Source organism: Vulpes vulpes, chromosome 1, assembly GCF_048418805.1.
Source record: "Vulpes vulpes isolate BD-2025 chromosome 1, VulVul3, whole genome shotgun sequence".
Taxonomy (NCBI): domain Eukaryota; kingdom Metazoa; phylum Chordata; class Mammalia; order Carnivora; family Canidae; genus Vulpes; species Vulpes vulpes.
Window position 1 is genome coordinate 91996949 of NC_132780.1, and position 24002 is coordinate 92020950.

Here is a 24002-nt window from a genome sequence, read left to right on the forward strand (position 1 = left end):
GTCCCGGTTCCCAGCCTCCCGCCTCAGGCTCACGCTCCCGCTCGGGTTCCGCCTCACGGCTCTGGCCCCGCCTCCTCACCGTGACTCCACCTCCTGACCTTGACTCCGCCCCCGCCCTGTCCCGCTGCCGGGTCAGCGCCAGGCGTCCCCGCCGTGGCCCCGCCTCCTCCGCCGTGGCCCCGCCTCCCCGTCCGGCCCCCCGCCCCCGCCCCCGCCCCCGCCCGCCTCCCCCCCCACCCCCAATCCCCACTCGGGCTCCGCGCTGCGTGCGCGCCGGACCTCTCCTCAGAGCGCTGGTCCGCCGGTCCGGAAGTGACGCGAGGCCCGGCTGCAGGCTGGACGCCGCGTTCTCTGAGGGCCGCACCCCGAGGCGGCTCCGGGCAGCATGGCCCTGCTCCTTCTGCTCGTCCTCGTCTTGCAGGCCGGGTGCTGGGTGGAGATGAGCCCCGCAGATCCGGAGCTGTCTTCGGGTACGTCGCTCGCGGCAGGGCTGCGGCCGGGGGGCGGGGGCGGCGGTTGGGAGCCGCCCGGGGCTAGAAGCACGGCCCCGCGGGGCGCGCCCTCGTCCGCCCGGGACGTCGCGCGGGGTTCCCGGACGCCCCCAGACGTGCGCGGGCGGCCCCTGGGAAGGCCGCCGTGGTCTCCGCGGTCGGTGGACTTTAGTTCCCTTTCTCTCGCCTCTTCCGTAGTTGCCGAAACGACTAAACGCGGCTGTCGGTCTCCAGTTCTGGTAATTCATTTTTAAAGAAGTGGGTTGCTCGGTCAGCGTGTGTACCCTGTGACCAGCGCTCAGGACTTAAGTACTCTGAGGGGAGCCCAAAATCGTCACGAAAAAAGTTGTGCTCCCCTCATGAAAATCATTAAGTGGCAGTGATTGGCCCTCTTACGTGTAATCTGGAAGCCTTGTAGCGCGTGCACTCGGTAGCAGATGTGTTAGGCTGTACGTCTCGTAGCCTAGTTCTTGAGCATTTTATTTCTGCCTGTTCACTGAGATTTCCCCGGAAATAAATGCAGGGAATACGTTTTTCAAAGTTCGGCGTAATGTTGATTAGGAGCTCCGGTGAAATCAGTGAATATTTTCTGCAAGAGCCTTAAACCTAAAGTATCAGGATCCGCATCAGTTTTGAGTATCTTCTCAGTATCCACAGTTAGCAGTTGCCTCGAAGGGGTCAGGGAGGCCTGGTCTTCTGCACCCTTGGCAAATTCTGGGTCCAAACCTCTGTATTATGGCTTGGTCTGTGGGCTTCGTTTAGGTGTGTTGCATTCATGTCCACCTGTCCTCTGGCTTGTTCTTGAAGAGGCAAGCAAACAAATAATTAGACATTCTTTGGGATAGGCATTGTGCCAGATGTTGGGGATACAAAGATGGGAGTTATTCAGTTTCTGCTTTCAAGGATGATTATTTGGCTAACAGTTATTAAGCGCTAGGCACTGCTGTTAACTTATCCCATCTCATTCTCACAAAAACCGAATACAGTAGGTGCTATCAGTATCTCCATTTATGGATGAGAAATCAAGGCACAAAGAGGTCTGCCCAACTTGGAGAGAGGTCACTGCTACTCAGTGGGGAGCCTGGCAGGTGGACTCTAGAGTCCCAAGTTTTAACCACTCTGGAAACTCATTACCTAGGGCAGGTGAGTCATCTACAAGGGCAGTTGCAGCACATTGTGATAAGGGCCTGGACTCTTGCACAGACTACTAGACAAACAAGGTTGGGGTATCTGGCTCTGACCAGGGGAATCAGGAAGGACTTTATGGAGTCAGGTAACTCCAGAGTTGGAGCTGGAGGTACAGAGAGACTGGGTGTGCAGAGGGAGAGGGTGTGAAACAGCTTGTTCAATTAGTGGAATACTAAGGGTTTCATTGTAGAATATGTGTGTGAGGATACAAGGGGAGATAAGACAGGTAGAGAGGTAGGGACTGGGAAATGAAGTGCCTTGTCATGTGTAAGCAAAGGATTAGCAACATAGCATTGGCTAACTCTGGCAGATTGGGGAATTTATTGGTTTAGAGAATCCAAGCAAGAGATAGAAAGGTAGAGATGCCACTTTGGCCTCCGAAAGCTGAGCCAGTCACTCAAAAGTGCCAAGACTCTATATCTTATTACCAACTCTGAAGGTGGACAGCTGCTCCTACTTGGCAGGGATCATGGATGTTGACAGTATTCGGGTTTTGCATCTTGCAGCTTCCGCCATCCTAACAAAATCTCAAGGGATTTGTTAGAGCCCAAAGGCTCTGATTTGCTCAGCTTGGGTCAGGCACCTGCTTGCCTGCGGTGGCAGTAAGGGAGTTTCCAGAAGAGAAATAATGTTCCTGAAGGAAGTACAGATGCTAGGGCAACAAAGTAAATATGCTCACTATGGTTGAGTGGGCAGTCACTGGATTAGCCCACCTAATTACTGACCTAAAATAGGTCAGTCTCCTATTTTAAGAAGAGAAATGATTTTATGCAGGATCAGTTGGGCCATTCAGAAAAACCATTCATCTTACAGAGTAGTTTGAGGGTAGACTCTAAGGAAGGAGGCCAGTTAGGCTCCTGCTTAGATTGAGACGAATAGAGCCTGAAGACAAATAGAAGAGCAGACCTATTAAGAGTATTGACCCAGGGCAGCCCAGGTGGCTCAGCAGTTTAGCCCCGCCTTCAGCCCAGGGCGTGATCCTGGAGATCCGGGATCGAGTCTCATGTCAGACTCCCTGCATGGAGCCTGCTTCTCCCTCTGCCTGTGTCTCTGCCTCTCTCTCTCTCTCTCTCTCTCATATATAAATAAATAAAATAAAATCTTAAAAAAAAAAAGAATATTGACCCAGCTAGGGAACTATTTTATAGAGTGACAACTTTATTATTTTATTATTTATAATAATAATTTTATTATTTGAACCCTTAGCTCTGAATCTCTTTTTCTAAGGGTAAGGAAGTAATAAAAGTGGAAAATAGACTTTTTGTATATTCATCTCAAAGTGACAGATGATTCAAAGCCGAAAAATACTGAAATGTTTCAATTAAAAAACTTTTATGAACATTTGAAATGTGCAAGAGTTATCAAAATGTCTTTATTCATCTTAAATCTAGAAGACACTCCTGCTTGCTAAGAAAAAATTTTGGAAGGCACTAAGAAAATAGCTATTTTATCAGGACCATAAAACCATTCAGGAGGTAGATTGTGCTCATAAATATATTCTGAAAAAAAATTGCAGAAGTCTTGGTTTGATATTTCTCCCTTTTCCTCCTTGGATTGATTTCTTTATTTCTTTCTTTCTTCTTTCTTTCTTTTCTTCTTTCTTTCTTCTTTTTCTTTTTTTAATTGAAGTTCGATTTGTCTCCCTGGATTTCTCAATGCCATTTCTCAGTTTGTAATGAGAGAAGAAACCTTTGTAAAAACACCCATGACTCTATCTTTCACCAGGGGAAAGGTGCTAGAGAGCTTTTCTCTGAAAGTTGTTCATTCACAAAAGGGTCTGATGCTTTAATTTGGAGCACTTGTTTTTGAGCTGTAGTGTCGGAGGCTTAGAATCCCCCCAAACAATTTAATTACTGGCCCCTTTATCTCCTTTATGCTTCTCAGCTCCTCCTTCCCAGAGCGAGGTTGGTTAAGCAAATTGTCAGATGGTGTCTACAGACTCCAGAGCTCTGCTCAGCCATAGATGTACGCACTTTTATAGTCTTTGTTAAAATCGGGCAAGAACTTCTGTGACTATCCCTTTTTCAGTAGAGGTACAGATGCTTTTGGTGGTTATGGGATGGAGGACACATAGCAGCCTGTATTCTGGCCATCATCCACACAGGAAATCTGGAGATGTCCGTAGGTCCTTGTTTCCCCAGCAATTATTACAGAGCTGTTCTTTCTAGCTGAGGTTTTTGGTCTTTTTTTAGGTTTTCCTCTATATGGAACTAAAATGAGAACCTTTCAAAGTCCATAGGAATCATGAATTTAAAAAAAGGAATCATGAATAAGAATAAAATGAAAAAGAAATTATTAATACCCTATTCAATAAATGTAATTAAAATGCATGGTCTTAAGTATTTTGAATCTCTGAAATAAAATAGGAGCCAAAGAAAATAATGAAAAATTTAAGCAACCCAGAACATTATCCTTTAGTCAGAAAAGAGACTTTCTCCACTTTATTAGTGGAGACAGTTAAGGTAAGAGCCCCACTTCTATTTGAGAAAGTACAGTATGCTCTTGAATATTACTAAAAACCACAGTGGAAGAGCAAACTGCAAGAAGACAGATACTGCTTCACTTAAAAATATATATACACTACTGGGGCGCCTGGGTAGCTCAGGTGGTTAACCGTCTTGCCTTTGGCTCAGGTCATGATGCCAGGGTCCTGAGTTCAAGCCCTTTGGGCTCCCTGCTCAGTGGAGAGTCTCCCTCTGCCCTTCCCCTTGCTCTTGCTTGTTCTCTTCCCACATCCATGAATGACTCCTGCTGACTGTCTTTTAAACTTTCTACAAACTGCCCTCTCTTCTCATTTAAACTGCCATTTTCATTGAGTCGTCTCAATCTAAGCAGGAGCCTAACTGGCCTCCTTCCTTAGAGTCTACCCTCAAACTACTCTGTAAGATGAATGGTTTTTCTGAATGGCCCAACTGATCCTGATCCTGCATAAAATCATTTCTCTTCTTAAAATAGGAGACTGACCTATTTTAGGTCAGTAATTAGGTGGGCTAATCCAGTGACTGCCCACTCAACCATAGTGAGCATATTTACTTTGTTGCCCTAGCATCTGTACTTCCTTCAGGAACATTATTTCTCTAGCTATGTTGCTAATCCTTTGCTTACACATGACAAGGCACTTCATTTCCCAGTCCCTACCTCTCTACCTGTCTTATCTCCCCTTGTATCCTCACACACATATTCTACAATTTAAAAAAAAAAAAGAGAAAAATAACCCTTATAAAAGAGCTATCTCATAAAATTTGGCAGCAAACAGCAATAGTGCCGTTGTTGTATAAACTAGATGAATAATTAATGGTTCCATTTTAATTGGATAGAAACAGAATGAGAATTGAACCAGAATTAAATTAATTCCTGACAGGAAGGAATCCATTTACCTGTAAATTTCTTACTAAGGGAGTCTCTTTGGTTTAGATTACCCCAGTGCATAGAAATCAGAATACCAATATCCATTTCAGTCATGTCCATTCCAAAGAAATGATTTCCTTTAACACATTGTTCATATTTTGCTGTGGTCATCATATAATTGTGATAGTATAATAAATCATGCAAAACTACTTGAATTAGATGCTTGTGAAGTGACCAGAAAATAATCATCTCCACTTTGTATTAATATATGGAGATCATTTTCTTATTTTAAACTATTACCAAAATTATGCCTAAGTTGCTTTTCTTAACCAAAACCAACAAAACTTTATAGACTGTCAAGTCTCTCAATAGCTTCTCTACACCTTTGTTTTTTCATTGATAAAAATATGTATACCAGTATCACCTCTCTCATAGAATGGTTTGTGTTGGTTAACGGAGACAGCGCATAACAACGTGGAGCACATTGCTTGTCTTGTGGTAAATGTTTAATGCACACATTAGTGATTACCATTATGTTCATTGTTATTTATTTTAACAAATATATTTTAAAATATTAAATTGTTGTAGTTGTATATGAGAAATTGTGTTGGCTTTAAAAAAAAAAATCATTCCAAATCAGTATGAGACCTTTAAAATAGGTTCAGCAACTAACTTGTTCTTCTCTCTTTCCCCTGTTTTTCAGAAACTGAAAAAAGTTTTTCAGCTCCTATTTCTCAACTATTTCTCAACTTGGAGTGAATTAGTCCAAATGGGAACTAGTCTTGAGAAATGACCTCTCTCACGGTATAGGTGGATCTGGTCCAAGTAGAATTTGTTGGCATGCCAAGCAAACCCAACTAGATAAAACTGAATAAATAGGAGCACATATAAAAATCCTGCATTTTAGATCAGAAAGTGGCTAAGCTAAGCAGGTGTTTATTGGAGAAGCTCTAACTTATCCAATGGTGGTTTGGGTAAAAGATCTGGGGGGATTTTAGTTAATTGCAAATTCAGTCTAAGCTACTATTTGATTATGTCCATCTCTTTAAAAAAAAAAAAAAAGGAAAGGATTTCATTCATATCTGTTGTATTCTGGGCTCCACAAATTAAGAGAGAGAATGAGTGATAAAATCAGAATAGAGCCTGAAGACAAATAGAAGAGCAGACCTATTAAGAGTATTGACCCAGGGCAGCCCAGGTGGCTCAGCAGTTTAGCCCCGCCTTCAGCCCAGGGCGTGATCCTGGAGATCCGGGATCGAGTCTCATGTCAGACTCCCTGCATGGAGCCTGCTTCTCCCTCTGCCTGTGTCTCTGCCTCTCTCTCTCTCTCTCTCTCTCTCATATATAAATAAATAAAATCTTAAAAAAAAAAAAGAATATTGACCCAGCTAGGGAACTATTTTATAGAGTGACAACTTTATTATTTTATTATTTATAATAATAATTTTATTATTTGAACCCTTAGCTCTGAATCTCTTTTTCTAAGGGTAAGGAAGTAATAAAAGTGGAAAATAGACTTTTTGTATATTCATCTCAAAGTGACAGATGATTCAAAGCCGAAAAATACTGAAATGTTTCAATTAAAAAACTTTTATGAACATTTGAAATGTGCAAGAGTTATCAAAATGTCTTTATTCATCTTAAATCTAGAAGACACTCCTGCTTGCTAAGAAAAAATTTTGGAAGGCACTAAGAAAATAGCTATTTTATCAGGACCATAAAACCATTCAGGAGGTAGATTGTGCTCATAAATATATTCTGAAAAAAAATTGCAGAAGTCTTGGTTTGATATTTCTCCCTTTTCCTCCTTGGATTGATTTCTTTATTTCTTTCTTTCTTCTTTCTTTCTTTTCTTCTTTCTTTCTTCTTTTTCTTTTTTTAATTGAAGTTCGATTTGTCTCCCTGGATTTCTCAATGCCATTTCTCAGTTTGTAATGAGAGAAGAAACCTTTGTAAAAACACCCATGACTCTATCTTTCACCAGGGGAAAGGTGCTAGAGAGCTTTTCTCTGAAAGTTGTTCATTCACAAAAGGGTCTGATGCTTTAATTTGGAGCACTTGTTTTTGAGCTGTAGTGTCGGAGGCTTAGAATCCCCCCAAACAATTTAATTACTGGCCCCTTTATCTCCTTTATGCTTCTCAGCTCCTCCTTCCCAGAGCGAGGTTGGTTAAGCAAATTGTCAGATGGTGTCTACAGACTCCAGAGCTCTGCTCAGCCATAGATGTACGCACTTTTATAGTCTTTGTTAAAATCGGGCAAGAACTTCTGTGACTATCCCTTTTTCAGTAGAGGTACAGATGCTTTTGGTGGTTATGGGATGGAGGACACATAGCAGCCTGTATTCTGGCCATCATCCACACAGGAAATCTGGAGATGTCCGTAGGTCCTTGTTTCCCCAGCAATTATTACAGAGCTGTTCTTTCTAGCTGAGGTTTTTTGGTCTTTTGTGATTTCCCCTTGCCCATTGTCTTGTGCGCTGCTTCCTCATGTACTGATCAGTTTTTCTGTCCTCTTCCTTGCTCTTCTTTTCATATCCTGTCTCTCCCAGTTTATCAAGAGGAAACAGTTGGTTGTAACCAGAGCTCCCCCCCCCCCCACGCACCCTGCATTGTAGAGTGGTACAAAAAACGGATTGTTCTTTACTGTGTTTGGTTTTGTTAAATCCTCAGCTGTTCAGAGGCATTGTGAGAAGCAGATTTTAAAACAGCAAAAGTTTATTCTAGGTAGCATGCACCAAATAACGGAACTCATTTCCAAAACAACATGAGTTACAGAAAACTATCTGTATCATTTTCAAGAGAAATCTGTAAGATTATTTTATGTGATGAGATACTCTTCCTTAAACACCACAGATAATCCTTTCTTGCTATTTCTACATATATTTTTATTGACATAAAATAAAAATTTATTTTGAATAGAAGTTTGCTGTAAGCCTTAATTATTTTAATTTGAATATAAAATGATTTAAGGGACGCCTGGGTAGCTCAGCAGTTGAGCACCTGACTTTGGCTCAGGGTGTGATCACGCAGTCCCAGGATTGAGTCCCATATCGGGCTCCCTGCATGAAGCCTGCTTCTCCCTCTGCTACATCTCTGCCCCTCTGTGTCTCTCATGAATAAATACATAAGATCTTTTAAAAAAATAAAATAAAACAATTTAAACTTTAGGTCACAAACTTCTGAAACAATAGAAAACTACTCATGTCTACTTATCATGAGAGTTTGGCAAATAATGACAAAGGCAGATGTGTAATAACCACATGGTTTCTCTGCTGGTAGCATAAAACCACAAGTTACATCCTTTAGTGTATATATTCAAAGTTTCCCCTTTAGTAGAATGGTAAGGTCTGTTAGTATCCATTGAAACCTCCTCTTCCCACCACCTGTCTCTTTTTGCTTTGAAAGCTGTGATTTAAGCCCTTTTTCTAGTCAACCAAGTCAAGCTTTAACTTAAATTATGGGAGACATCATTTGATTAACACTAAAACCTAACCAACCTAGTGTGCCAGGCTACTTTGTGGGTTTTTTTGTTTGTGTGTTTTTTGTTTATTTTATTTTTTTATTTATTCATTTATTTGACAGAGACAAAGCAAGAGCAGGGGGAGTGGCAGGCAGAGGTGGAGGGAGAGAGTGAAGCAGACTCCCCATTGAACAGGGAGCCTGATGCTGGACTCTATCCTCGGACCCTGGGATCTTGACCTGAGCCAAAGGCAGACATTTAAGGACTGAGTCACCCAGGTGCCCCTGTTTGTGGTTTCATAACTATGATTCAGTAACTTCTTCTTACATGTAAATGTGCTTTATTTAATATTGTATATGCCTGTTCCTTGAATATAGGAATCTCAGTGTGAGTCTGTACAGTTTAGTCATTCCTATTGGGAATGATTTTTTTTAAAAGAGACTTAAAAGGCAGTGAAGAACTCTTCATTTTTGGAAACTGGAGGAAAGCACGTCCTTGTTACCAGAGGCAGAAGGCTTAGGGACACCGTTGCCTTTAATAGCAGGAAGAGTAGGAAATGTGCTTGTTGAGTTCAAGACCTAGCCAGGAGGTTGCCGAGCAGTGCTGAAAGTGCCACATGGTTTCTTCTTGCTTCTGGTGGTAAAATGCAAGAATAGAAAGAGTAACCAAAAGAAGGGCTGTTAAAAAAGAACCAGGACCTGAAGGTTTGAAAATTCTCAGTCTCTGAAGAGGCAAGAGATGCTGAAGTTAAGAAATGGCTTTTGAGAGTTCACATTCAGTGTGAGTTTTCATAGCATCAGGTTCCTCCTCTCTTACCTGGTTAAAAATAATGTTTATATGTGTGATGATGATTATTATTAAAGATTTTATTTATTCATTCATGAGAGACACAGAGAGAGGCAGAGACAGAGGGAGAAGCAGGCTCCCTGCAGGGAGCCCAATGTAGGACTTGATCCCAGGACACCAGGATCACGATCTGAGCAGAAGGCAGATGCTCCACCAGTGCCACAATATTATTTTTTTTGTAGATTTTATTTATTTATTTGAGAAAGACATAGTACATGCATAAGCCAGGGGAGGAGCAGAGAGAAAGGAAGGAGCGGACTCTGCTGAGCCAGAAGCTCCACATGGGGCTCAATCCCATTTCCCCAGTATCCTGACCTGAGCCAAAGGCAGATGCTTAACTGAGCCACCCAGGCACCCCTGTTTATATTATTTGATATTAATGTTGATTTGACCCTGAGGAGTGTGTGTGTGGGGGGTGCCTTGTATTTCCTCCCCACAGATTGTAGGCTCTCTGAGACTAGGTTGTTTCATGAAGTTGAGGTGCAAACTTCCAAAAATCTGCCTAAAGTAACCGAAAAAAGAAGCCTCAGTAGGCCCTGCTAAGTATGCCATGGAGCTCTACCGAAACCAAAAGAGAAGAATCAGGGCTAAATCTGCCAAGCCCAGTGCTGTCTGGCTCACCTGCAAGGAAATTGCTTAGAGAACCAGAGATGCTAGGAACCAGTAGCTGTCAGCAGTATTTCAGGAAGAGTAAATAGAAAACTTGTAGGTGTCTGATCACTGGCTACAGAAGGAGCATATTAGGAGCACCTGGGTGGCTCAGCAGGAGAGTCTGCCTTCGATGCAGGTCGTGATCCCAGAGTCCTGGGATCCAGTCCCACATCAGGCTCCCCAGAGGGAGAGCCTTCCCTCCCTCTGCCTGTGTCTGCCTGTCTCTCCCTGTGTCTCTCATGAATAGATAAATAAAATCTTAAAAAAGGAGAAGCAGCAGCATACTATAAGCATGCAGTGTTTGAATCTGTGAGACCTCCTCCAGCTTCATAATCTCAACCTTTTGGCACAAATTGTCACAGTGCTTTGATAAGTAGTTATAGAAGTTAGACAAAAATGAAAACCAAAGGTACTCATTGTGAGGAAGCCATGTAATATATTGGTTTATCAAAAGGATTCTATTTTTAAATTAGTTTTTCCTCTTAAGCAATAATTAAAAATTCCTAAAGTTGTGAACATATGAAGCATGATCCCTCAACTTTAGTGCTGTTGGCATTTTGGACTGCCAAACCTTGGAGAGCTGTCCTGTGCCTTTATAGAATACTTCACATTCTTGGCCCCTATTCTCAAGATGTCAGTAGCACCTTACCACTACCACTCAGTTGTGAGAACCAAAAATGTCTCCAGACAGTGCCAAATGTCCCCTGGGAGACAAAAATCACCTCCTGTTGAAAACCAGTTACAAAGGAAAATAATCATAAAAGGAAGGAAAAAGGCGTAGAATTTAATTGTTCATAACTTTTTTACTGAAATAATTCTGGATCTGTGTTCTGTTTTATTTTATTTTTTTTAAGATTTTATTTATTCATGAGAGACACAGAAAGAGAAAGGCAGATACAGGCAGAGGGAGAAGCAGGCTCCACTCAGGGAGCCTGATGTGGGACTCAATCCTGGGACCCCAGGATCACGCCCTGAGCCAAAGGCAGAGGCTTAACCGCTCTGTGTTCTGTTTTAAAACAATTATACAAGTTTAAATAATTGTAAATTAAAGCAATGTACCAGTTTGGGTTTGAATATTGGAATTTTGCTTTGGGAAAAAATACTGTAGACATTTCCTTCAAAAGTAAGCAAATACTTTATGTATGTGAAATTAACACCTCATGTATCAGATTAGGAAGTCTGAAATGACTAGGAAAGAACCCACATTTCTTAATGTCCAATCCAGGGAATATTTTTTATTAGAACAGTCCACTTTATATAACTCCCAAGTAATCATCATTGTCAGCTAGGGAATTTTTATTTTTAAAAAAATATTCATTTATTTATTTTAGAGAGAGTGTGTGGGAGGGGGAGGGCTAAGGGAGAAAGAGAATCACAAGTCACCTCTCCACTGAGTGCAGAGCCCGATGCAGGGCTCAATCCCAGGACCATAGGATCCTGACTTGAGCCGAAATTAAGAGCCAGATGCCTAACCAACTGAGCCACCCAGGTGCCCTGTGCTGGGGAATTTTTTCTTTTTTTTTTTAAATAAATTTTTGGCTTTCTCAGAATTTTTGAGGCTGATAATTTATGTTTGGAAGCCACTGTACCTGACCACAGTGCCATCCTTTCATTTATTTTAATTGTAATTGTAAATTATGTTTCATGGTGTTCAGGTAGGTAGGATTGAATACTCTTAAAATTGGGGTCATATTGCCAACTCTGTATCTTCCTGTTCACTCATAAAGAAGGGTAGGAAGGGAGAGAAAGAAGGAGGGAGAGAGAAAAAAGGAGGAAGGGAGGAGATGTATGTGTGTTTGTTTCCCAAGGGGTGTGGTCAGCAGCCTTTCACACTGCACAGGGGAGTAAGTGGCTGGTTTTGATAATTAGTTACAGGATATCAAAGTGACTCCTGCCTGTTCTCTCATGTGACTCCCATCTTCTCAGCAGACATTTTCTGAAATGGTTTACAAGAGCAAAGGCAAGAAGAAATATTAGGTGTGTTTTGTAACGAGCCCTTCATACCTCAGAGAGCAAAAAGTTAATGAAACTGACAAGGTGAATGGCTCCTGGAGCCAAGTGAGGCCTCGATTCCTGTGCTATTAGAAAAGGTGCCAAGGTGTGTGATAATACCAGGTGAGGGCTGAGAGCCTACGTGGTATTTTAGAATGAAATTGCCCCTCCCTGGCATAGCCAGTTCTCTAGACAATGAAGGCAGTCTGTGGTTTCAAATATGGGAAATTCTAGTGAGTAAATGAATTAAAGATTATTATTACAACAGACAGTGCATTTATTTAGAAAAACTCCTAAAGACATTATAGAGATTTATTGCCTCTACTGTATTTGTATTTACCTCATATTACAGTGTTTTAGGAATTTAGAATGAACCAGAACTCTATACATTTTACATTTATTCATAAAATTAGTTTTTTAGGAATTTAGAATGAACCAGAACTCTATACATTTTACATTTATTCATAAAATTAGTTTTTGTAAGTCTCAATTTAAATAATTGTATTTGTTTGGTGAATTCTGCTTTTCTTCAAAATACATATTTGGCTAACATGGCTGCTTACAGGGTTTTCTAATGTTAATGTTAGTTTCTTACAGTTGTCCATTTTACTTTTTGAATCTCTTACAGTGCCAGTACCAACCAATATTACAATTGAGGCCTATAACTTTAATACTGTCCTATTTTGGAACTACCCACCCATGCCACAGATTCCTGTTTTTACTGTACAGGTAAAGAACTATGGGTAAGTGTTACTCTTTTATCTTTTTAATTCTGTTTTTGTCTAGGTCTTTATACTTCCCATAACTTTATGTTTTTTCTCATCATCTTTCTTTCCTATGTGGAAGAACTTCTTAAACTGCTTGTACTTCCAGAAGTGCTAAGGATGCAGATTAGTTATTTTCAGAGTATTCCTGCCTCTTAATTCTTCTTTCTATCAAAATTGAAGTAGAGGAGTCCTGACTTCTGAGATTTTTTTTTAAAGACTTATTTGAGAGAGAGAGTGCACATGTATGTGTGCTGATGGGGAGAGGGGCACTGGGAGGAGAGGAGAGAGAGAGAATCCTCTAGTAGACTCTCCACTGAGCAGATAGGCCAACTCCGGGCTCTGGCTCAGGGCTCGGGCTTGACACAGGGCGTGGGATCTTAGGGTCGTGGGATCCAGCCCCACATTGGGCTCTGCACTCAGCGTGGAGTGTGCCTGTCCTTCTTCTCTGCTCCTACCCGTACTCTCATTCTGTCTCTCTTATAACTAAATACATAAAATATATTTTTTTAAAAAAAGATGTCCTCTTACTTTCCATAGTAAATGTATTATTGAGTAGAAAGATCAAAATTTCAAAAAATTTTTCAACAAGTGTCAGGAGTCTCTGTAATACGTTAGATTCTGCAGTCAAGTAATGATTATGTTCACAGAATCTAGAGTGGTTTAAAGATCAGATTTTTAAAAACTGTATGTGGAATGTGCTTTGTTCAGGTGTTGTATTTTGAATTGAGCCTCTTTATTGTAGAGGGATTTCTAGTACTTCTGATAAGAGTAAGACTTCCTACTTTGTCTGGCTCCTCCATCCTATCCTTGATCAGTTCTTTCTACCAGCTCCATGCTGTACGTGTAAAGCAAAGCACAGACAGAGATTATTCAAGTTTGTATATTGACAGTAAATGTTACTGTTGTGTTTCTTTATTCCTAATTTTAGGGAAGCAGTATGGATTGATGCCTGCAACACCTCAGATCATTACTGTAATATTTTTCCCGTAATTAATGATCCATCACTTTCTCTCTGGGCCAGAGTTAAAGCTAGGCTTGGGCAAAAAGAATCAGCCTATGTAGAATCAAAAGAATTTATTTTATGTCGACAAGGTGAGTAGATCTTTGAAATTTGAAAATATTTACGCATATCTTCTGTATAGATTTGCTTTTATTAGCACTTGCTGAAAATAATTACAAGAAACCTTTGGAGGAATTTAGGGAGTCTGTGTCTTCCTGTTTGCCCAAGCCCCCACAAAATTGGGGTGAGAGGTGCCCATCACTGTACCCCTTCTAAACAATTACATTTCCACTCCCTGAAAGCATGGGTCAGTGCTGCCCCCAGGGACTCTCGAGGAGCCTTCCCCCTCACCCCCTTCCCTATCACTCCTTGCTGAGTTATACTCACTGACGTCTCCCTCTTCCACACTGTGCCTAGTCCCCAAGACCTTGAGGAATTTTATCTACCAACTTAATACATTAACAAATGTTAGATTTCTATCATCTCCTCAACCCCAGTGATTTTTCAGCCCTGACTTCTGCCAGCCACACATTCCTGTGATATATTATCTTAGTTATTGCCTCAGGCTCCAAAATCTTCAGGGCCCATTCCTTTGCTCTGACCAAACCCTACTGTGTAGCTCTCATACCCTCACTCATGAGTAAAGAAACGATCACTTTGTCCTCTCCAGTACTCTAGGCCTTGTACCTTGCTATCCATCTTCACTTCCTTCTTTGCTTCTTCCACCATAGCCTTGGTTCTGCTCCTGCTCTTTAGATTGTGCTTACTTATTAGAGGCCCTTCCTTTACTTGCCCTTGAAATAATGTTATATCCCAGAGTCCATGCCTTTGTCATCTGATAGCTACACCATCAGATTTATCAAGGGCACACTGTGCTAGAAAGTATGCCAGGCCCTGAGGAACAGACCTGCGTGGCACATAGTAAGTGGGCAATAAACACATGAAGAATAGGTAAATGATTCACCAACAAAGTGTCAAGCATTGGTGACACATAATCATAAGCATTTGCTGAATGAATGAATGAATATCTAGTTTTAATTTTCACAATAAAAGTTCAACATATTTAGCAAGCTTTTATAAGAGCCTTCATGCCAGACGTCCATAGATATTGGTAATACAAAGAGTTTCAGTGAGTGTGGCAAAGGTAACTAAAATGCCTTTTCTGAAACATTTTTTGAGAGAAAGATTTTCCTTTTTATCTGCAGAACCACAAAAAAAAGGAAAAATATCCTGATAGAGTTTACTGTTATGTCAAGGTTTTTTTAACCTTGTAAAACAATATTTACCTTTTGGACTAGAAGTGACTTTAAACTATTAAAGAGTTTAGATTTGATAAGAATACTTCCTGCTTGAGATTAACATTTCTTTTTTAAGGGCATTTAGAATATCTTCTAGGTCTTTGTGGAATAGTTTAAACATGGTCCTGCTTTAGAGCAACAGAAAGAGTAGGTTGATTGATTTTGGCAATTTTATGTAATACGCTGTGAAGTTCCAGGGGTAGTACTAATTCTGCTTTTGTGTGTCCTCCCCACCACGACAGGGAAAATTGGACCACCTGCACTGGGTATCAGAAAAATGGAAAACCAAATCATTATTGATTTATTTCATCCTTTAACTGCTATAAGTGGAAGACAGGCAGTACCCATATATGATGAAAATAATTGTCACACATTCATGTATACCGTGTATATGAAAATAAATGGAAGTGAGGTATGTGTTTCTGTTGATCTGTTTTTCTGTTGCTAGCATAAGTAGTCTCTATATGTAGTGTAATGAAAGTAGAATGCTTATGAACACCTAGGCAGGACTTACGGATCATAGGTGTTGGTAAGAAAAACCACATAAATAAATGTTGAGGGGAGTCAGTATTGTAGTAAATCACTAATGCTGGGCAGGTGGATACATTTAAATTTTGTCTTGCCTCATTTAACAGCATGGCTCTATTCTAGGATTTTAAACCTGTTTACTTCTATTTCTCCACTGGTAACATGAACATAATTTTAATCTTTTCTTCTTCATGGCTAGTGATGTAAAATAATAGGAAGCTATAATTGGAATCCTTGTTTTTGAAAGTAAAGGTTAGTGGTACTGCTGTGGAAATATACTTACTACAGTGGTGTGCAGGCCAGACTTGGATTGGAATGATTCTAGTCCATCCATTCTCCACAGCGCTGCTGTCGCTTTATTTAGTAGTATTTGTCAGGCATGTGCTCTGTGCATTCCTGGCACCAGCAGATAGCAGCAAATAGTACAGACAGTGCTCCAGTGCTCCATGTAATGGAGGAAAACAGAGCAGGGACAGGGGATGGGCAGCAGGGTTGGGGGCAATAGTGCTTTTCCGTAGGGTGGTCAGAACAGGGAAAGGTGAGACTGGAGCCAGGTCTGGAGGAGGTTAGGAGGTGACCTTAATGGGTATATATGGGGAAACTGTTGGGAGGCATAGATTCTGGCAGAAGCACACTGGGTGTGAAGAGCAGCAAGATGGAGCAGATGAGGTCAGAGGTCACCGGGGGCCACATCTCTTGGGGCACTGGAGAGATTTGATGTTATTCTGACAAAGACGTTACATCTCTGGAAAGATTTGAGCAGCAAGAGTGACATTTGACACAGATTTTAAAACATCACTCTGGATGCTTAATGGAGTTGTCCTGCTGAAGTGCACATCTAACCTTCCTTCACTGCTTAAAATCCCTTCACAAATCCCTGTGAGCTACAAAATCATATCTAAATTCCCTTTCATGGTATGGCCTACAAGGCCTTTATAATTTGGCCTCTGTGTCCTTTCCAGCTTCCTGTCTCCCCATTCTTTTCCAGCCTATGTTTTATTTGTGCTTTGGTGAGTGACTTTTGGCTCTTCGTTCCCTGTGGGTGCCATGCTCTTTGTCAGAAGGCCCTCTCCACCTTCTCAGCTTTGGCAAGTTTCTACTCACTCTTCAGTATTCAGCGAGCATTTCATCTCCCCTTTGAATTCTCTTCTGACATAACAGACTGCTTCTGTGTGGTTCGATGATTCCTAGCTCCTTTGCAGGCCTCGTGGCTCACATGTCTTTCTGCTCTGGTGGCAGTTGTTTGCAGTCCGGCATCCCTGTTCTGCCTTCGTGCATGCAGGCGCTCCCTGGCACAGGTGATGCTTGTCCTTTGGCTGCTCTAATGAAGGATAAACTGGCAGAGGCTGGCTCAGTGCCTTCTGTGTACTACCGCTAAGAGAAGCCGCAGTCATTGTAGAATAACTTTTGCATTCTACCTACAGATGCTTTTCTCTCTCATCAGCTAGGTATTTAGCACTATTTTCAAAGGACTAATGACCATTTGTCACTTTAACAACTAACAGTGAGGGACACCTGGGCGACTCAGTGGTTGAACATCTGCCTTTGGCTCGGGGTGTGATCCCGGGGTCTTGGGATCGAGGCCCGCAGCAGGCTCCTGCAGAGAACCTGCTTCTTCCTCTGCCTATGTCTCTGTCTGTGTCTCTCATGAACAAATAAATAAATTCTTTAAAAAAAAAAAAAAAGCAAAACCAAAAAAACTAACTGAACATTCCTGCTATTTGAGCTTTTAAATTTGTTGTCACTACAAAGAACATGTTCATGGATACATAGCATAGCACTGTGTTGAAATAACAAATTGACTTATTGTTTGACATCAACACTATTTACAGACCTATTCAACTTACACCACATAAATTTCCTTCAGGTGTTTGATCAGGATAAATACGGTGCTTTTTTTGGTTTTTGTTTTGTTTTCTGCAGAATGAAAGAAGCCATGCATTTTCTCTGTTGTTGTTTCCCCCATACAGACAACATACACAACGGGTATAGAGGACGAAGATGATTGCAATGAGACTCAGTGCCGCCTTACGATCCCAGTGTCCTCCCTCAGTTTGAACTACTGTATTTCAGCAGAAGGAGTCTCAAAAGAATGGTCTGTTGTAACTGAGAAGTCCAGAGAGCTTTGTATTACCACTTTTGATGGTGACCACATAGAAGGTAAGTTTCTGCTGGTTCTTCCTAAATACAGGGAGGGATAACTGAAAAGAGGCAGTTTCAATAAATCTCTGTCCTTTTTAAAAATACTTAGCAATTCCATTTCTTAGAGAAGTCCAAAAGTAAAAATAAGCTATTTTTCAGGCACTGAGAGATCTAAAACAACCAATTTGGAAAGCTATGTGATGACCTTTTGACCCAGGGGTAAAGAAAGCACACCTAAACCTCCAAGCATAAATGTCAGCATTTCAAGATTACACTGTAGTGATATAAGGCAACTTACTATTTACACGTAGCAAGAAGTTATGTTTCCTTTAGAATGTTCTTAATGGGGGTGGTAAGTTTAAAAACTGAATAGCAAAAATATTCATTGGCATGTGTGATGCAAACTGGACAAACACTGGAAATTAGTATCCAAAAATAAATATTGATAGGTTAGGTTATGGGTCATTTTTATAACACTTAATAATTTTATTTTATTATCTTTTCTTTGTGTGTGTGTGTGGGGGGGGAAATATATATGATAGAACTTTAGAACTGATATTCTCAAGTGGCAGGTACCTTAACAAAAATTTGGGCTGTTCTTTGCACTTATGAAATTTAAATGTTCCATTATAGATAATTTCTAAAATATAAAAAGCTGGAAGAAAACAAAATTATTTGTAGTTCTTTCATCCAAATATTTAGTTAACAGTATGGTGTTTTTTTCTTTTCCTCATCCCATTTCCCTTTTTCTACATAGCTATGATCATTAGTGTATAGTATATACAATTTTATACACTGCCTTAAGTATATATTATAAATATTTTTCCATTTTAATTCATATTCTCTATTAGTATTATTTTTTAATGTATGTAGACTGTTTTATCATGAAGAATTTGTATTCATTTTAATGTTCCTCAATTTGAGACTTCTAGATTATTTACAATTTTCTCTATGATAGCATGTTTTGATAACTCTGTGTGAATATATATATATATATTTTCCAGTTATCAGGCTGTTTTTAAATATGGCTTTATTTTATTTTTATTTATTTTAAAGATTTATGTATTTATTTTAGAGAGAGAGCATGAGTGGGAGTGGCAGAGGAAGAGGGAGGGAGAATCTCAGGCAGACTCCATGCTGAGCATGGAGCCTGAAGTGGGGCTTGATCTCACAGCCTTGAGATCACGAGCTGAGCTAAAATCAAGTCAGATGCTTAATTGATTGAACCATCCAGGTGCCTCCCCCAACCAAAATTTTATGATACAAATAACTTCTTGAAGAATGGGATCTAGGCCAAAAATTGGACCAAATGCCTAGAATTTAATATTAGTAACTTTTAGGCTATTGTAACAAAGATTTCAAATGGTTTTTTTTTTCCAAATAGTTTTTGACTTAAAATAATGCAGTGCATTTTATGCCAACTTGCATTGCTATTTTGAAAAAATAAAATCCTAATTAATCTACAAAGTGTGAAATAATGCAAATGACTCAGATTTATTTTTTTTAAACTGAATTATAAACTGAGTTACTACTGTGGCCACATGGTGGCAGCACGGTGTCTCAGAAACCGTATTCCCTGCCTGCCTGCTTGTGCTGTGTTTCTACATACAGTGCTGGCATTAGTTGTTATTTTATCTTTACTGTTGTAATAATTTTTTCCACATCCTGTTAATAATATATCTTATACACTCATTCATTTAGTAGTAATTTCTAGAGTGACAATTCCAAAAAAGTAACTTTGGAATAGAAATTAAAGGTAATAAAATGCTAGTAAGGGAGACAAATGCCACCAGGATTTGTAGAGCACTGTTAATTTGGAAGAGAAGACAGTGAAAATAGAATACTGAAGATTGTGGGGCAGCCCGATGGCTCAGAGGTTTAGCGCCACCTTCAGCCCAGGGCCTGATCCTGGAGACCCAGGATCGAGTCCCATGTCAGGTTCCCTGCATGGAGCCTGCTTCTCCCTCTGCCTGTGTCTCTGCCTCTCTCTCTGTGTCTCTCATGAATAAATAAATAAAATCTTAAAAAAAAATACTGAAGATTGTGCTTTGAAAATAAAAAGCAGCATTAGAACAAAATACACAATAGTGATTATAGATGTATGTGCTTTGAAACAGATCTTTCCTAGTTTAGGTTATTATTTCTGGTTTGCATTTAAGGGCATCTAATTCTTGTGCAACTTTCCTGTCTGTGTATGTTATGTGTATGTCTATCTCTTTTTTTTTTTTTAATTTTTTTTTTAAATTTTTTATTTACTTATGATAGTCACAGAGAGAGAGAGAGAGGCAGAGACTGTCTATCTCTTTAAAGGTATTTACAGCCTCGAAATAATTATAAAATGTGACAAAAATTCTGAGGAGCAAGATTAAATTATTACATTGTCAGAATTTACTTCTGAAGGGATAGATTTTTAAAAATTTTGTCTTTTGCCTTATTAACGGAGAGAAAAGTGTAACTCTGGAAATACCCTATATTGGGGCTCTTTAAGGAAGTTCTTATGAAAATCTGTTCTCGCCACTTTGTGTCATGGAGATGGAGTTACAGAAAGTAGAGAATTGCAAGTTGAGAAGAGCCCTCTTCATATCTAGGATATGTACCTGAGTGTTTTTTTGTTGTTTTTTTTTTTATCTTGCCCAACTTCTGTGGCAAGGGTTCTTTGCAACTCTGACCGTATTAATTTCCCAGTTGGCAAATCTATTAAAGAACAGCACTAAGACTTTAAAACTATTTCATAGATATAGCAGTATTCTATCCTAATTCTAATTTGTGATTTTTCCCTTTTTTTAGATTCTGTTTGGATTCCAATTGTTGCTGCTCTCCTACTTTTTCTAGTACTTATCCTGGTATTTGTGTATTGTTACATTAAGAAGATGAATCCATTTAAGAGAGAAAGCATCATGTTACCCAAGTCCTTGGTAACATATTTAAATATTTTTCTTTAATTATATACCGTAGAGTGTTTATTCGTACCTTTTTGATAGTTCTAGTTTCTTTTTAAGTTAGAGTGATGTTCAGCAGCATGTCAGTCTATCATAAATCATTCAATCTGCCACACATCCAAAACCACCTAATTTTTACTACACATCAGGTACTTTTTAATGTACAGAACAAGAGCATAATTGGATAAGTCTGTTAAGAGCTTAAAGTTTAGTGGGAGAAGAAAATAAGTATTCAGTGGGAGTATGGTGTTCAAATATAGAAGTTTACGTGCATGCCAATGAGGACTGTCCATCTTTGGAGGGTGGGGCTTAGTTGTGCCCTTTCTGGAGGCAGTGATGCTTAAGCAGTCTTGAGGGATAGATAGGAGTTTACCCAAGTACTAAGAGATAGTATGTGCTAAAGCCTAGCATCAAGAAAGCATGGCTTCTGAAACTCCAAAAATACAGAAACACCTTTATGGTTGGAGTATAGAAGGAAAGATGGCCACAAGAGAGCGCGCCCATGCACGCACATGAACAGGGGGAGGGGCAGAGGGAGAGGGAGAGAAATCCTTAAGCAGACTCTCCACTGAGCATGGAGCCTGATGCTGGGCTCAATCTCAGGAACCAAGATCATGACCTGAGCCGAAGTAGAGTTGGATGCTTAACTGACTGAGCCACCCAGGCAACCCAGAAGTTTGAAAGTTTGATGTTTTAATGTCTAACATTTAAAAGCCCTTTGTAGGGCAGCCCCGGTGGCTCAGCGGTTTAGCGCCGCCTTCAGTCCAGGGCGTGATCCTGGAGACTGGGGATCGAGTCCCACGTCAGGCTCCCTGCATGGAGCCTGCTTCTCCCTCTGCCTGTGTCTCTGCCTCCCTCTCTCTCTCTCTGTATCTCTCATTAATAAATTTTTTTAAAAAATTAAAGAAAATAAAAGCCTTTTGTATAATGAAAAGAATGCTTACAGGTAACAGAATGGTAACTGTTTGAATGAAATAGGACAGGAATAATACCTCTATAACACGCAAAGGACCCATTTCAATTTGTTTTGAAAGCACTTTATGTAAAGTGAATAAGAATTATCAGTGGTAGGTAATTCAAGCATGAATTATAGTACTTATTCTTACTGATTTAGGATAAATAAGTAAGTAAGCACAAAGTGACTTTGTAGTATATAATTTTATACCCACTAGAGAAGGAAAAATAAACCTGACTATCCAGTAGTATCAGTAGTGGTAAAACTGATATATACTGGTAAAAATAATACAACTCTGGTAGAAAGGTAAGCTTATAATGGATATGGAGTGTAGTAGTGCCATAAACAATGCCACAGCCTTTGACTTAGTGATTATTTGCTGACACTACTGAATATATACCCAGAAACCACACCTCTGCCCAAACTCCTAAATTCCTGCTCTACAAAGAAGTCTACCATCTCAGTATCATAATCTTTGAGACTGGACTCTTGACCCTAACTCACAAGACAGTTATCCTTTCCTTGTTCCTAGACTTTTAAGGATTTATTCTTTAAAAAACTAAAAAACTCCATAAATAAAAAGATGTGTAAAAATACTCACTTCATCATGTTCTATAAATAATAAAAATTGGAAACTCTTCAATATTTGCTATTAGAGAAATTAATCATCAGTATAAAGAAATTATATGAGGCAGTGAAAATTCTAATAAAAATTATAATTATGAAGATGAATGGTGAAAATATTATATAAATAGGTGTACTCCCATTACAAATTTAATGTGCATACATGTGGAGACAAAATAGAAAAAAACAGCACATACTGGTTAGATGGTGGATGACTTTAAAAATTCTAAAACTTATTTTTAATATAGTGTATTTTCATTTAAAAGCAAGAAAAGGCAACCACCTGATACTGCTACATTGTTCCCATAAGTATGCCCTTTAGTGGTATATTTCATTGTCCATTACCCTTAGACCATGACTTTTAAAGGATATGCACTTAAGCTTACTACTTTATTATTTTTAATCATTGACTTCTCTTCCCTTAGCTGTCTGTGGTAAAAAATGCCTCTTCTGAGACCAAATCTGAATCAAAATGTGTATCACCCGTCACCTACCAGCCAATTGTTCCAGAAAATGAGAAGATGGTCTGGGAAGAGCAGTTGTCGCCAGCAACAATTGTAGATATGCCTACTGAAGACAATGCCGGAAAAATGGAACCCCGAGAAGACCTTTTCAGTGAAACAGAAGTGGTGACCACTGAACAGAATACTTCTGACATGGCTTCTAGGTGCCCTCTGACCCCAGGAATGACAGAGAATTCTGTCCATTCAAATAGTAACCAGTCTGAACCCTGTGTTGTCGCTTTCAACTCCTATCACTCCAGAAATGGTTCTGACAGTGGCGTTGTGGAATCGGACAGCTTCTTATCTGACTCAGAACTTCCCCCAAATAATAAAACTGAAATAAAGACTGGAGAACAGGAGACTGTAATGCTGAGAAACACCACCACCTCCTTTGGTTATGACAAGCCACATGTGTTAGTGGATCTGCTTGTGGACGAGGGTACTAAGGAGTCCTTGATTGGTTATAGACTTACGGCAGATTCTGGAGAGTTTTCCTAAGATCAACAAAGTTGCAGCAACTTTGAAGGATTGGCTTCTCCTGAACAGTTTTCTTGCTTTCATGATAGGATCATGATTTCAGAAATTATTCTTTGTCAATATCAACCAAATAAGAGTATCTGGGTGTACATAAAGTGCAAAGAGCCTCTCTGGCATTGTCACATTTGGTCTGAAAACTGCAGAGGCTTTGAAAGAACAAACCACTGTCACATTTGAAATTTTCCATCTAGATGGGTTGAGTAACTGTGAAAGCTCTTAAGAACCCTGCTTCCTATGATAGTAGGTAAGATGCCCCAGGGCCCTTTCTAATCACTTCAAGTCCTGTAATAGATTCTTTTTCTTTTTTTTTTTTTTTTTTGTGCCTCAGCATGGTATTTGTTTTTGGAAGTCTGTATATAGTTGTTATTTTTTTAGAGAGAATGTGAGAGCATGAGTGTGTGGATGAGAGGCAGAAGAAGAAGGAGAGAAAATCTTAAGCAGGCTCCACGTTCAGCGTGGAATCTGATGCAGGACTTGATCTCACGACCCTGAGGCTAGGACCTGAGCTGAAATCAAGTCGGGTACTTACCGACTGAGCCACCCAGATGCCCCTATGTATATAGTATTTTTAAATGTTTACTTTCAGAGGAAAATCCTGAAAGCTTTCCAAAATTGAATTTAAATTGTAATTCAAATCAATAGACTTAGTTAAGAATATGTAAATAGAAACATGTATATATTTTTTTATGGAACATTGCTTTTAGAGATTTGTAAATAAAATATGTTTAAAATA

General features: G+C 39.8%; 1 protein-coding gene across 1 annotated transcript; it reads left to right on the top strand.

The window, feature by feature from the left end:
* Nucleotides 1–241: 241 nt before the first annotated feature.
* IFNGR1 (interferon gamma receptor 1) lies at nt 242–24002 on the top strand. The gene is made up of 7 exons (XM_025997897.2): nt 242–470; nt 12605–12719; nt 13672–13835; nt 15284–15453; nt 17540–17729; nt 20499–20626; nt 22655–24002. The coding sequence occupies exons 1-7, from the start codon at nt 386–388 to the stop codon at nt 23228–23230; spliced, it is 1428 nt and encodes a 475-aa protein (XP_025853682.2). The 5' UTR covers nt 242–385; the 3' UTR covers nt 23231–24002.

Bases quoted from the DNA above. Each gene is read 5' to 3' on its own strand.
- IFNGR1 (XM_025997897.2), top strand. From the start codon at position 386: ATGGCCCTGCTCCTTCTGCTCGTCCTCGTCTTGCAGGCCGGGTGCTGG. The intron at 15,454-17,539 runs GTATGTGTTTCT...TCCCCCATACAG, and splicing joins TGAAAATAAATGGAAGTGAG to ACAACATACACAACGGGTAT. The intron at 17,730-20,498 runs GTAAGTTTCTGC...CCCTTTTTTTAG, and splicing joins TGATGGTGACCACATAGAAG to ATTCTGTTTGGATTCCAATT.